The 14,759-nt window shown below is 37.3% G+C and overlaps 2 protein-coding genes across 2 annotated transcripts in view; one reads left to right on the top strand and one right to left on the bottom strand.

Moving 5' to 3' along the window:
- LOC132131078 (26S proteasome non-ATPase regulatory subunit 1-like) overlaps nt 1-14,759 on the top strand; it is a 37,621-nt gene that overhangs the window by 5,465 nt on the left and 17,397 nt on the right. Inside the window, exons 14-16 of the mRNA XM_059543003.1 lie at nt 3-199; nt 488-583; nt 1,559-1,623. Coding sequence (XP_059398986.1) covers nt 3-199; nt 488-583; nt 1,559-1,623 — 358 coding nt within the window. The remainder of the gene's footprint in view (nt 1-2; nt 200-487; nt 584-1,558; nt 1,624-14,759) is intronic.
- Nucleotides 2,682-13,852, bottom strand: LOC132131420 (5-hydroxytryptamine receptor 2B-like). The gene is made up of 4 exons (XM_059543434.1): nt 13,701-13,852; nt 12,494-13,032; nt 6,888-7,088; nt 2,682-4,110 (listed from the first exon to the last, which is right to left on the bottom strand). The coding sequence occupies exons 2-4, from the start codon at nt 12,768-12,770 to the stop codon at nt 3,221-3,223; spliced, it is 1,368 nt and encodes a 455-aa protein (XP_059399417.1). The 5' UTR covers nt 12,771-13,032; nt 13,701-13,852; the 3' UTR covers nt 2,682-3,220.

Genomic DNA, 14,759 nt, shown 5'->3' with positions numbered 1-14,759 from the left:
AGGAGAGGCGTCTGGTCTTGCTCTGGGGCTGGTGATGTTGGGCTCAAAGTCGGCTCAGGCCATTGAGGACATGGTGGGCTACGCTCAGGAGACCCAGCATGAGAAGATCCTGCGTGGACTGGCTGTCGGCATCGCAATGGTGATGTATGGACGCATGGAAGAGGCCGATGCTCTAATTGACAGTCTATGTAGAGATAAGGTGAGCACTGAGTTTATATATATATATATATATTTTTTTTTTACAAATATTTCAGCTCCAATTCATTTTTATTATTGCCATTAATTGCATCCTTTTTCATGAAATGGTAATATTTCATACTATTTTTAGGTTATTTTAAATGATGCTAATTGTGTCTCTATCAGGCAATAAATTCTTAGCGGTCTTAACTGTTTCCAGGAGGCTCTGTTTATTCTGTGAATACATGAACTGCGTGCGTGGCTTGCTGTGTTTGAGGTCGCAGACTGTTTTATGTCACTGTCCCGACAGGACCCCATCCTGCGCCGCTCGGGGATGTACACCGTGGCCATGGCCTACTGCGGCTCTGGGAACAACAAAGCCATCCGACGACTGCTGCACGTGGCTGTGAGTCTTACATTTACAAATATTACAAACAAGAAGTATTATCAGATGCAAACACATATCAGGGTCATTCCTCAATTACAAGAAAGAAAAAAAGGGTTTGTAATGTTTCATGTAGTTATTTAAAAAAAAAACATTATAAAAAAGGGGGGAAAGTGTTTTAAAATCAGGAGAAGACACATATATATAATATAGTGTAATATAATTGTTTAATAACTTTTTACTAACATCTTTGTCAGGGCAGCAGAGTATCATTGAAAAATCAGGAATTTCATTCCAAAGTGTATAGTGTGGGCTTTGTTAGATTAGATATCATTAAACATTATAAATAAACATTAGGTCAGTATTTTTAGAATTCTGAAAAAAAAAGGCCATAATCTTGTGATAAATAATTAGATTTAAATAATTTTGTAAAAAAAAAAAGAAGGAAAAAACTAAAAAATTATACATCATGTAGATTTCCTTCTTTTTTTGCTTTTTGAGATCTATTTTTGTGCTGAGAAGGGCATCTGTCCTGCATTTCCTGCAGGTGGCGACATTTCCATAAGTGCTTTTGTACGTGCAGCAGAAGAGCTTGCAGTGTTCTTCTTGTTTCCTGTTCTGCTGTAGGTTTTATTGTAATCTCAGTATTTCAGAGTTACGCTCTGGTAAAGCTCAGGCAGTTTAATGTATTTATACAACAGCAAGAACATAACCTGCATGCCAAACAGAGTTAAAGTTAGCTACTGCTCAATGAGGGATGTAGAGCTGGCTTGCATAAAGACTAAAAGGCTAACAGGATGGATATTGTGGATTTGTGGGAGATCCTATTTATTAGAAGTTAAAACAGTATTCCAAAGAAGGGTTTTTTTAATTCCCCAGTAAAATGTTCTAAACTAAATGCTGCATCTTTGGAATACTGTTTTAACTTCTAATAAATAACTTATTCTGTTAGCTCTGATTTCTATAGCTCTGATTTCTCGTCTTTCCTCCTGTCAGGTAAGTGACGTGAACGATGATGTTCGTAGGGCTGCCGTCGAGTCCATTGGATTAATCTTGTTCAGGTATGGCACTGTCAGTCCTCACCTGTCTCTTTCTCATCAGCGCTTCATTTATAAACAGACCTCATTGGGATGAGCCGCTCTGAGATTGCTTGCCAGTAGCCCCGATTAAACAGCCCTTAATGTATACACAGACGAGATTCCACCCATAGCTCAGGTTTAAATGTCAACAGAGGTAATGGAGATTTCTGTCATATTCCCTTATGCAACAGTTCAACCAGAAAATAGTTATTATTTACTCCCCTTTGTCATTCTATTTACCTTTATGCATCTTGGCAAACCTAAAAATGCATATTTTCAAAACCAGACCCTAATCTGGTTTAGATTCATGTCCATCACACACTCACAATATGCATTCTTGAGTTCAAAACATCTGGGTGTTGAGTAAATCTCAAAATAGCCAGCACTGATCATGGATCTATCTAAATTGCAACATTTGTTGACCTTAAAAATCACCAGTTTCAGGACAAAAATACTTTGAAGTAGTAGAGTGTAATCATAGACCCAACCACAGATCTCAATCAAGAACAGCTTGCACCTTTAAACATCCTGCCTGCAAGGGTAAAACATGTTGTGTTGTCCCATATGCTTCTCTTTTTTTATTATTATTTTGCCGGCAGTAAGTTCCCCCTCAGTAGAACTATTTTAAGCCCTAAAAAGGCCATGCGATATTCCCATGATCAATTGTCAGTTAAAAGAAATCTATATAAATCCTTCCAGTGTTTAGAGAGTGTACAGAGCTGCAACAATTCAACAGGTTTCTGTCGTCTGTCCCACAGGCCCCCTATCCCTGCTGCACATGCGTATCACAACTGCACACCTCCCTTTTTTATGGGTGTTGATTTATCACTCTATAAATGCGAATGGAATTTTTCACTATAAGAACATACAATAAAACACATAAGGTTTTTCTTCGTACGAAATGCATCTTTCACAACTAAAAAGTAGCATCATTGACACATGTTGCCATCATGAACTGTAAGCATTCACCAGAATTAACACTTCTTAGCTATTTTATCTGGAAAATAAAGTTTATTCAGCAGAAGTTCAGAAAAAAATCTTGAAAAATGTCAGTATCTACAAAGAGTTGTTCTTCATTGTATAAAATCACCTTTGATCCATCTACAGATGTTAAAAAAAGCAATAATTTAGTAAAGCATTTATTAATTTTCTTGTATACAGAAGGTAAGTGGAGGTGCGATTTATTTGAGACATGTGCTTATCTTGACAAGGTGTCTTATTTTGGCTTCACATTGTAGACCCAGTCTACTAACTTTGGGATGTGTAAAAACAGTCCTCTCTAAGTACTTTTTTTTTTTTTTTTTTTTTTTTCACAGTATTGCCAATTATTAGGTTGGCCATTACTTTCACTCCCCAAAGCAATTTGTTTTTGTCTTTTGGGGGTTCCTCCAGACATTCAGCTTATGTGCCGTTCTATCTGCCAATCCAAGGCTTTAAGATGGAGCATTACATTGGCGGCTATGAACATTTTATGCAGTCCTTCTGAACTCCTTTTAGACTACATCTAAACATGGGCTTTTGGCACTGAAAGACTGGCACATCTCTAACTTGGCTTCTTATCCGAAGTGTGTCAGATACACTACACGTGGCTTACGTGATCTTCAGGTTTGCAGTCTTCATTGTCTGACAGGAGCAAGATGTTCAATGTGATGTTTGCAGAGGTCTGAAGGTTCGTTGGACGACTCGAGAGGAGAGGGCTCTGATAACTTACAGGGCTGACTCCATTCTTCATACTGTGTTTCATAAACCGCTTTGAGTTTTCGGTCATCGATGACCGAAAAGTAATTTTGCTTCTCCGTTGCATTTTCGGAGTCTCTATATGTCTGTAGTTACATGTGATGTAGCGCCTAAAGGCCTGCCTGAACGTCCCGTTGAACAGTGTATAAACCAGGGGGTTGATTCCTGATGAAACGTAGCCCACCCATTGAAAGATATCCAACAGTCGTTCCACTAGATTACTGTTGCACCCTTGACAGAGTACAGAAGTCACATTGGTAATGAAGAAAGGACACCACATCACAACAAACAACATGAATACAATCCCCAGAACCTTTGACGCCCTTTGTTCATTGGTCAAGTTTTGCATGGACCTCTTTCCTATGGTGGACATCCTACGGAGAGGGATATCATCCCTTGTGATGGGACGCAGTGTTCGGTCCCTTTTAAATCCATTTGCAGTGGCCCCTTTCACAGGTGAAGAGAGAACCGGCTGGTGGAAGATGGTGGAAATGCTGGTCCTTGTAGCTCTCCATCTCAAAAGATAGGCCTTTTTGCGCAGTACTTGGATTGTCAGGAAGTAGATAATCATCATAATTGTAAGCGGTATAAAGAAAGCTGTCAAAGACCCATACACCTTGAAGTCCCCAAATCCTTCTCTTGACAACTGACAGGTGTGGTTGTTGTTGAAGGTGATGTTATTTGGATGGTCGAAGACTTGTAGCCCTTTGATTGGAATAGGTATTGCAATACCTGACGGACAAAGACCAGTTGTTAAATTGATCAAGGAATAAGGTTGAAATCAAACATTGAAATGTTCAAGCCAATTAAAATTTACTTCAGGCATGTTTAATCTTGCTTCGAGAGAGCCACATTTTTAAAGTGTAGCTTCAGCTCCAATTAAGTGCACCTTAAACCTGCTAAACATGATTAACAGGATAACTTGAAATGTCAAGGCAGTTGGAGCAATTTGGAGTCAGTATTGTATTAATCAAGACCAGATTTCATGTATCCCAAATAGGCATGGGTCAGTATTATGATAGTCTGACAGTATGATAAACTTAGATACAAATGGTATTGATTGTGATTACAGCTCTAAAATGTTCATTTTAAACATCTGGGTTAAAAACAACTCAACTCCACTAAATAATTTTAATAAATAATTAAATTCTTCTTAATTAAATTAAGTGGAGTCACTTAAGTAAGCCTAAACCTGCAGCTCAATAAACAAAAATATAAATCAAAACATAATTTCTGTAATAAAAAAATAAAACGCACATTTTTTGGTTTTTTGGAGACATGCTCACTTTCTACACATTCCTCTTTCGGTCCAAGTTCTTATGCAGGAATGCTCATCTTTCCTGGATTAAGTTTAGAGCGATAAGGTACGAGGAAGTGTGCTCACAGACAAACAGTGGCAAAGACACCTGAGAACCAGCAGTTGATTTGTTTTTTAAATGTTGTGATTTTGAACAAATTTAAACAATGGCAGGACGCTTAAAAGTATAGATGCAATACCAGCTAAATAAAAATTTTGTACCAAACCGCAGAAACATAGTACTTTAGACTGCTATTCCTCGCTCTGTGAAGTAACGTGAGGGAGGAAACTAGTTGATGTTAGCTAGTTAATTAGCCGTGTTATCTGCTTTGGTAGCAAGCCAAAAACTATTTATTTCAACACTGAAACAAATGGCGGGTCGGTCTCTGTCTTGGTCGGGGGTTAAAGAGGGAGAAATTAAGATGAGACTGCTATATATAGTTTACATTCGACCCAGAAAGTATTTATTTGGTGAATTGGTCTAAAATGTCATCTGTATGGAACATGGTTATTCTATGTTATCCTGAAAAATTCCCATATAACAGACTTAATCTTCTTCGATGGGGGAAAAAGTTCCAGGGATTCACCTCCTTCGGCCGTCATCCTGCACACAGGTGACTCTGACTGCTCACACCAACTGGAGGAGTCGTTGTGTGACTCTTTACGCTCTTAGCTGCACACAAACTGAGGAAGTCCTGCACTTTTTGTCTTTGAAGACATGTAAAAAAAGCTGTGCATACCCCCTATAAATTATTGTGATTTTGAAACAGTGATTTTTCCAAACCGTGGTATACCTTAAAACCAGTTATCGTCCCATGCTTAATCCCAAAGTATAGCATTTACACACACAGAATTATTCAGGCCCGCTTCAAGTCTCTTGTATTCACTCTCACTCAACTTCCTTCTGGTCTGGGCCTGGACTTAGATCTAAATGAGCTGGTCTCGTTGGGAGTTAAACTCTCCAGGAAGCTGAATGTCCGGGAACACTTTGGTTACCAATGGACTAGGTTATTGCATAGTCAGGCATCTCCTTTGTGTAAATGTACTTTTTGTGCTTTTGGCAGTTATTTTTTTTAAGGAATGCTTCTGGTTGGTGGATTGCCAGACTGATTTGTTCTGCAGAAGCCCCTTAACCGTTCAGCTTATCTGGGGTTCATCTGATCCCGATTAGGTTCTTAAGAGGTGTTCACATAAGAAATCCAATTAAGTGATGTGACATTCAGCCAAGTATGGTGACCCATACTCAGAATTCATGCTCTGCATTTAACCCATCCGAAGTGCACACACACAGAGCAGTGAACACACACACACACACTGTGAGCACACACCCGGAGCACTGGGCAGCCATTTATGCAGCGGCGCCCGGGGAGCAGTTGGGGGTTCAGTGCCTTGCTCAAGGGCACCTAAGTCGTGGTATTGTGAGTACTGTACATGCACTCCCCCCACCCACAATTCCTGCCGGCCCGGGACTCAAACTCACAACCTTAAGATTGCGAGTCCGACTCTCTAACCATTAGGCCATGACTTCCCCATAAACAGCAGAAGATGTCTTTGTCAATATTGTGGATCTCTTTTGTTATAACAATTGGAGTAGCATTTGCCATTCATTACTAATAATAGCAGTTACAACATCAATAACACATCTTGGACTTGAGTTCTGTCACATCAACTATCTATAACCGTAACAGGGCTTTACTTTCGTTCCACCCCCAACAAGCCAGCGTCCACATATGACTAAAACCCAATCATTAAAAGTCAATCGTTTTGCTTATATAAACGGAAGCTCACTGGTCAGTGAGTGACATGAGATAAATGAAATTTGTGCGTATGTGACTTTTCCAGAGATGAGTGTTGAGATCATTGATTGGTTTGGCATTTAAGGACTGGATTTTGCCACATTTTTTTAAAGCAGTAATTTTACAATTTTTTTAAATGTAGGTAATAAAACACTAGATTTGAGTTTGTTCCTTTTTTTTAACTGTATAAGCCTCTTCATCATCTTGAAGGAAATTGTGGGATTTGTTTATAAAATTGAAAATGGAAATTCCCTGCATCTGTAAAGGCAATATTTCCTTTTGTTTTTATAGTAGATGTGAATATATATATATATATATATATATATGGATATGGATTAATTTGCAATTGTTTGTAAAGGACAAGATTCAAGATTATTCCAGACACTTGCAGGAGAATTACCATCATTGTGACATACCTATAGAGATTAGCCAGACCAGTGCGATTTTAGCCAGTGCTTTAGCTCTGGACTTGAACTGGCTGTGCTGGATTGGTTTCTTGATCGCAATGTATCGGTCGAGGGAGATGGCACACAGGTGCATGATGGAGGCAGTTGAGAACAAGACATCCAGAAAGAGCCAGATAGGGCACAGGAAATCTGCTAGGGGCCATCTGGAGTCTGAAATATGAAGAGAATATTAAGCACTAATCAGTGGGGCTGTCTGAAATTAAATTACAACTCTGAGACCTTTGTCATTTTGTGATTGGACACACATTTTAAAGACATCTTTACAACATTATTTCATGCATGCTAACTTAGCATGGCTTTAATCAGAGTTAGTAGCCCATTCAATGTTACCAGAAAAAAACGAACCTGTTCTCTTAAATATTCAAAACTGGTATCAACTGCTCGTTTCTCCTCTTTAGACACCCATGAAGAACTTCAGCTTAGGTTTGTGGCGGTGAGGAAACTTTCCCACCAGTTAAAAGGGAAAGTGACGTGACATTCAGCCAAGTATGGTGACCCATACTCAGAATTCGTGCTCTGCATTTAACCCATCAAATGGCTTGTAAAAGTGCTGTGTGTATTTTACTTTCACTTTCAAATAATCGGCAACTGAATCACTGCAATTCGGCTATTGTTCGTTTTTGTTTTCCCCCTCTTTCCCTCTGATTTCTTGGTTTTCTAATAGGCTAACTTGAAAAAGCGCAGTGTGCAGTTTTACTTTCACTTTCAAATTATCTGCAATTCAGCGTTGATTCAATTCTAGCAACAACAATGTCAAAATAATATAACTGTTATTTACAAAACGAATAAAAATACAGTGCATATGCCTAATAAATTACTGAAAATCAGCAAACACTGTGGAACCATTGTTGTTCGTGCTCGTTTCGGCATGCTGAATTGAGCGTTTAGTTCTTAAACGTGTCTGTTCTCTAACTGAACTACCTTAATTATTTTTGTTACTATAAAAATTTCTAAACGGTGGTGGAGGGCAGTGCTGCGGTAGGCAGATGACGTAACTGCTGTTGCGGCTTAACTGAAATAAAACCGTTTAATCGAAAACCATGTCTATTGCAGCAAGCATACTGCAATGTAAATGAAATGTTTTGCAATGTAAATGAAAAGTGTCATTCAGCCAGTCTGTGTTCTGTCATGAGATCTCAACTGTATTTTTTACAATTGTGATCGCTGAATAAATGCACTTACTCAACTGTGGTTGTTTTAATAGGGAAATAGGCTATTGCAATTTGGAAATTAGGATGTTCATTGTTATAATGTTTCATTTGTTTTAGCTGTTTTCATAATGTCTGAAGGTTTCACTACTGGTGAAAGTGCAATATCCGAAATGCAAAAGTAAATTTGTCAAATGATAATTATTACGAATATAATGTATTTTTATTATTTACATTTTTTATGAGTTTAAACCACTATACAGAAAGATGGAAATGTGACCTAAGTTTTCATTGACTAAAACTTGACTAAAATACTCACATTTCATTGACTCAAACTAGACTAAACAAAACAAAGGTTGTCTAAATATTATAACTAAAATGTACAATTGAGTAAGAGTAAGACAAAATAAAAAATGGCTGCCAAAATTAATACTGTACAGTTAATTAATAATAATCTTTTTGCTGAAAAGTCTTCATTGACTAAAACTAGACTAAAATACCTCAGGTTTTCTTGGACTAAAACTAGACTAAAATACCTCAGGTTTTCTTGGACTAAAACTAGACTAAAATACCTCAGGTTTTCTTGGACTAAAACTAGACTAAAATGTTGAGACATAGTTGACTAAATCTTGACTAAAACTAAATAGGGGAAGGTTGACTAAATATGATAAAAACGAAGACTAAAAAGACTAAAATGAAATTAGCTGACAAAATTAACACTACTGACACATCAGGCTCACTTTAAACCTGAATGCTATAGACTGGTTTTTCTTGTTTATGATGTCTTGTTTGGACATGCACATAAATGCATTCCTTTTAATTCATCCCAGCCTTTGCATCTCATCTTGTATTAAGCGATTCTGAACATTATTATGTAAAAGAAGCTTGAGTTTAACAAAAACGGTTCACAAGATTAAACACTTGGACCCTTTTGGACTATTCATCAAGCTCTTTAGTGACGCTGTTTATTTTAGTGACAGACATTAAATGGTGGATAATCATGTTGGTCTTCATCCAATTGTGCTTAGAGATGCTGTTGTTTAAAGCCTTTAAATGAGATCACATTGTTTTCATCTCTGCAGTTTTTCTTTGTTCATGCTCAAGTAAAATTGATAAACTCTGTGGTACATTTTTCCATAAAATACATCACAAAACTCTTAATAAGCTTATCTGAATACTTCAGGTACAAACTTTTTGGGTCTCAGTTTTACACTAGGTGCTTCTATTTCACACAAGTCTGCATGGACTATCATGTATCTCTAAGCTTGTGTGTGTGAGCGGACCTCCATGGTTTGGAGAGCCTGTAAACAGATGTTGAAAACTGCCACTAGTCAGATCACCCCTCTTTACTAAACAGATCCTCATAGAAGCTCGTCAGAGAGGGCTGCGTTATTGCCAGCTGGGCTTTCTGAATCCAGCATGTTTTTGCAGTTATTTTGGAGCTAAAATGCATGACAGTCACATCTATAACATACTGTACATTAGATGACTCTATTCTGTATTTGCTTGGGAATTTTTTTTTAGAAAAGTTTTTCCCAATCACAGGAACCTTTAATCTTTTAACCATTTAAAGTAATATTTTATTCAAACTGACTTTGTTGCTCAGTAGATTATAAATGTTGAATCTGAAAATAATTCTGTCCATGCAACTGGAAGTTTCGTGTAAGGGTGAAAGATTTCCAAAACATTTTGCAATGCAAATTTGCGGTGTTGATCACAGGGCCTGAATTTTGTTTTGGAAAATGGGGTGGGGGGAATTCCCCCTTTAGTTGATGTTATTTGACTAATTTATTTAAACTAAAACAGACATGTAAACAGTCAGTAATTAAATAAGAATAGATAAATGACAAGCAATGGCACAAACAAATGCCATAAGCTAAAACTTAAATGTGTTTTTTTTTCAGGTAGGTTTTAACAGTAATAATCAGGTACAGAAATACCACAGAAATGGAATAATCTATTTAACTTTAAAATAACATTTGTTAGTCTTTAATGTGTACGGATATATCTGTTACACAAGTTTTGTTTCTCAATTGTTTACATTCACTTATACATTCGCCTATATATGACAATGATTAGTATAAATCAACTGTTTACAAGATTACTCATCAAGATGGCATTTTGACATGATTTTGAATATACTTGGCTGTTTATGCGCAATAAGGTGCAACACTACTTCATTCTGTGATAGCCATTTGGTTTGTTTGACAGTCAATTTTTACCAAAATATTATGCATGTAAACACGTTAATATATAAAAATCACAAAACCCTCCTATTAAAGGTTTTGGGTGACAGCTCAAGGGAATAGTTCAGTTGTGTCTAATCTGATATTGTCTTTAGAAAGCTTCATGGAGAAATGAATAGCACATTATAACAAAAAAACGATCTTGCTTAATTTTATGCCTCACCCACAAAATCTAAGTGAACATATTAACTCTGTCGTCCAGCCCAAGTTTCCATAAAGACTGACAGGTAAGTGTGGCCTTTCTTCTTGAAAGCAAAATAAAGAGACACTCTGCTCCACCACACTTTAGGTTTGCACTCCCAAGTCTCAACTTCCTCATGTAAATATTTATCTCGTTCCAGAGAAACACGTTTGTGGTGTGCTCTCCATAGTAGGCTTTTGTTTTTAGCCTTGCTGCGACTCTTTATCAAGCACTGTAGACTTTCACAGTGATCAGTCATTGCTTTTTCATGGCTTTAACTTCAGTGCCTGTCTTCACCTGGTCCACAGATGTGGATGTGGTCGTTGGTGGACGTTTGGTTTGAATGTTTTAGCAAGCACATCTTACCTCCACAGGACTGAAAACTTTGAATTACTCCAGTTGGTAAAGGTTGCCTTATTTTTATGATTACATTTAATCGCAGGTTATTATGTTGTGAATTCACGTCTAGAGTTACTGCTGTTATGGTCAATAAATTGTGGCACTCATATGTTGTATTATTGTACCCCTTCCTCCAAAGGTAATTTGATTTAATTACCTGTCAGTGTTCATGACGTCTGGCAAGCTTCAGCTGTTTGGCGAAAACTTTCTTTCTCTTTCTGCATTCATACATGGTTCTCCTTCTGTGGAACACCTTTAGAATCTATTTGCTAGCATTGCCTGTCATTTTCCCATCTGTGTGGTCCTTAGGGGACTCCTTAGTTTCTTCACATCATCAAGGCTTGGTTTTAATCCAGGTACTTAAAGTTTTGTCTTTGAGGTTTTCAACAAATACAACCATGAAAAAAAGCCCACCCTTCCCATCTTTACAATTGGGTTCTGTTTTATTCCAACCTCTCAAACACAGTGTTTGACCAATTCTTTTGGATGAATAGCATCTGTTAAAAGATTTTCCAGGACAAATGACTGGACTTAATGGTAGTGCTGGGTGTTAAATGATTACATTTAATCTGGATTACATTATCAGATTCCAAAAATGAAGTACTTGTAATTAGATTGTAACACTTTAGTCAGATAGCTATTTAGTTTTAAAGTGTTTTCAGTAGAGTTTTCTCAACATTTCAACGTCACATCAAATATTGAAGACATTCATTTTTATTTACCCTGCAGTTCCTTCATGAACCCCAGTTTGGTAAACCTCATATATTTTCTTTCTTTTTGTTTTTAATATCAGTATGGTACAAGATCATGTTATTTAAATCAATGTGATAAATGAGTTAGGTCAAAAGTAATTGTGAATTATGAATTATGATAATGACTACAGTTTGTAAGTAATCAACCCAGCACTGTTAAAGGGATAGCTCACCCTAAAAATGCAGTCATTTATTCATTCTCATGTCATTCCAAGGCTTGGACTGCATTGACGTAAAGGTGAGCAAATAACAACATCATTTTATTGCTGTATTGTTCCTTTAACTTTCTTGTTTAAGAGCCAATTTATGATCTAGTAAACAAGTTCTAGTTCACCTAAAGCTGTGATGTGCACAGACAAGGTGCAGCGAATGGAGGTTCCATAAATGTCATCAGATCGATTTAATGAGAAATAATGGACCGACTGGAGTATTTGGCATTGGAACTGAAAGCCAAGCTGGCATAAGAACGTCAATAGTAGTAGCTTGGCAGATGTAGTATAGTTTGAAACTTGTGAGGCATGTTTACTCCAGAAATGTTTTGAAGAGTGCTTGACTTCTGTGTGTATTTATTCTGTCAGTGCAGGGAAATGAAACATGGTGTTTATCACTTCATTTAATGTGAATAATTCTGAGAAACTTTTAGGCATTTCAAAATCAATGTAGGATATACAACTAAAAAAAAAACTCTACAGATTCCATCTGGGTCAGAAATTGGACTGTCATTCAACCCTGATGCTGCCACCTAAACACGTTATAAGGACATTTTTTTATATATATATATAAATTTCACAATAAACAGTCCTCTATAATCAATGTTAAGGTTACTTACGGAATAGCACAGTCACCAGAGCGATGGGCATGACTAGCAGTCCCACCAGTAGATCGGCCACAGCCAGAGACATCAGGAAGAAGTTAGTGGCGTTCTGCAGTTTTCTCTCCAGTGATACTGCCAGAATGACCAGGATGTTTCCACCAATGGTGGGGATGATGACCAGAAGAATGAGCAGTGCGGCCCAACGGAGTTGTTCTCCAGGCTGGAGGGATTCCCGTTCCTCACTCCCTGTTTGGTTGAGCTCCGGCATGGACGAGACGCTATTGCTAGCCATTCTGCTTTGGATAGTTGTGCTTTTGTTTTTTCCGTGGGCTCGTCCAGCATTGTCACAGACTTCCTCCGGTCCGAAGGTGGTGGGACATTCAAATTCAAGTAATGCACATTTTTTTGCTTGCAAGAATCCAATTAATTGAGCAAAAGAGTTTCCAAAGAATTCCCTTCCAAATTATTGTCTCCAGATTGAATCAGCGCTTGGATTGGTCACATGGTAGCTGAGGTATTGCCCATTTTTATTCTGTCGCTGTGCTTTGACACTCCTGCAAATATATATAAATAAATGTAAACATTACAATGGAAATCCCATTTCTTTAGCCAACATTTGATAAGATTTTTTCGTTGTGATTAGTTATGTCTTCCAGGCCATGTTCGTAATTAAGCAATGAAGTAATGATCTGTGAGTGTTGACCATATGAAGTCATTTTTGTTCCTATCTAGTTCAATCAGTCGGAGCAGATGATTTCGTAAACAATGTTTTTATTTTCAGGATAATTAGGGTTTCATAACTTCATTATCGTTTTGAAATGGCTCCTTCTGTCATAACATTGTAATGAATATCACACAATAGACAAATGTTGTATAATGTGTTTTCGATTGGAAATATTAACTAGGCCTATATAGGAATAAAATATAGGAAAAATCAAAAATGTGTATATTAAAACTATTGTTGAATATTAACATGAACTGACCTTAAATTTTGCATTTTTTTTCAGCTCTTTGTGCTGTAGACTTGAATTTCCCCTACCAACTTTACCACTGTTTGAAGATTTTTTTTCCCCTATTATAAGCTAAAAAGAATTCCTTTTTTTTTCATCAAATTTCATTTTATCTATACATTTTCTAAATTTAAAATGGTTCTAAATAATAATAATAAAAAAATTCCCAGATGAAAATAAATATGAAAATTGAGTATATATTTTTTGCTTACCTTAACCTCAAACCTGAAGATTTCCTCTGTGCATTAGCTTAATTCCATATTATTGTTGTATTTTTTCCCGTCTTTTAAGCAAGTGAAACAAGTGCTTCTTCACTAAACGTTCTTCAGATTGCAGCTTCTCTCGTTTTATATGTACTCACAAAAAAGTAGGAAAGGATCCAGATATGATCTCTCTTCAGTTTGTTGCTGAGGAATGTCCTTGTTGTTGAGCAGCTGTCATCACCTACCGTGATCAACGGTTTAAAACTTCATCCGTCCTCTAACCCTTTCTCTCTCATTCTGTCTCTGCTTACTGACTCGCTCTGCCTCTCTCTCTCTCTCTCTCTCTCTCTCTCTCTCATAAGTTAAACCTGGAGGAACGGATGAATGTGTCGACACTGGGGTGGGTCTAGTGATCCTGGAGGGTAATTTTTTTTTCTATGCTGTGAAGCCGCTGTTTTTGTCATTCATGGTTTTCTGCAGCTTAATTCATCCGTTTTTTTTTTTTGTCATTTTGTCAACTAATCAATTTAAAACAAAATAGTTTTGTACATCCTTGAGCTATTGGGTTTGTATCCAGACTTGAACCTGGAAGCATATCTGTATATCCAGATGTTGTGGGATTGTCCTTTAACACCCTCTGAATACTGAGGGGCTCGGTTCAGTGGCAGATCTGTCATATTTTAAGTTGTATCGATTGAGTCTTGTCTACATCACTATGTGGAAATATTTGGGACTCACACTTTTGCGAGGCCAATCCGTGAACAATCTTTGTCCAGCTCCTCCTTTACTGCCATGTGCTCAAGCTGCATAGACGCATCAGTTTGACACCTTGACATGGTGAAGCTGGAGGTTAAAGCTGGTTGCAGCTAAAATGTGTGTTTGTCTGTGTTCTGTAAATGCTACCAATCAAGTATATGAATGCCCCTATTTGAATTATGTAGTGACCAGAGATTTTAAACTGCAGCTCTTTGTCTAGATCCCAGACGCTCATTCAGGAATAGCTTCATGAGGTGCATCCTGGGAGATCTGTTAACTATTAAAGGAGATTCTACCAGCTAGAGTATCATT

The sequence above is a fragment of the Carassius carassius genome, chromosome 48 (assembly GCF_963082965.1).
Source record: "Carassius carassius chromosome 48, fCarCar2.1, whole genome shotgun sequence".
NCBI classification, from domain to species: domain Eukaryota; kingdom Metazoa; phylum Chordata; class Actinopteri; order Cypriniformes; family Cyprinidae; genus Carassius; species Carassius carassius.
The sequence above is the reverse complement of the archived record's forward strand: the minus strand, read 5'-3'. Positions and strand labels throughout refer to the sequence as shown.

What these genes read in the sequence shown, in the direction of transcription:
- LOC132131420 (XM_059543434.1), bottom strand. Translation starts at nt 12,770, where the DNA reads ATGGCTAGCAATAGCGTCTCGTCCATGCCGGAGCTCAACCAAACAGGG. An exon ending in TCTGGTGACTGTGCTATTCC is followed by an intron (nt 7,089 to 12,493) that starts GTAAGTAACCTT and finishes TTCATATTTCAG; the next exon opens with ACTCCAGATGGCCCCTAGCA. An exon ending in GGTCTGGCTAATCTCTATAG is followed by an intron (nt 4,111 to 6,887) that starts GTATGTCACAAT and finishes TTTGTCCGTCAG; the next exon opens with GTATTGCAATACCTATTCCA.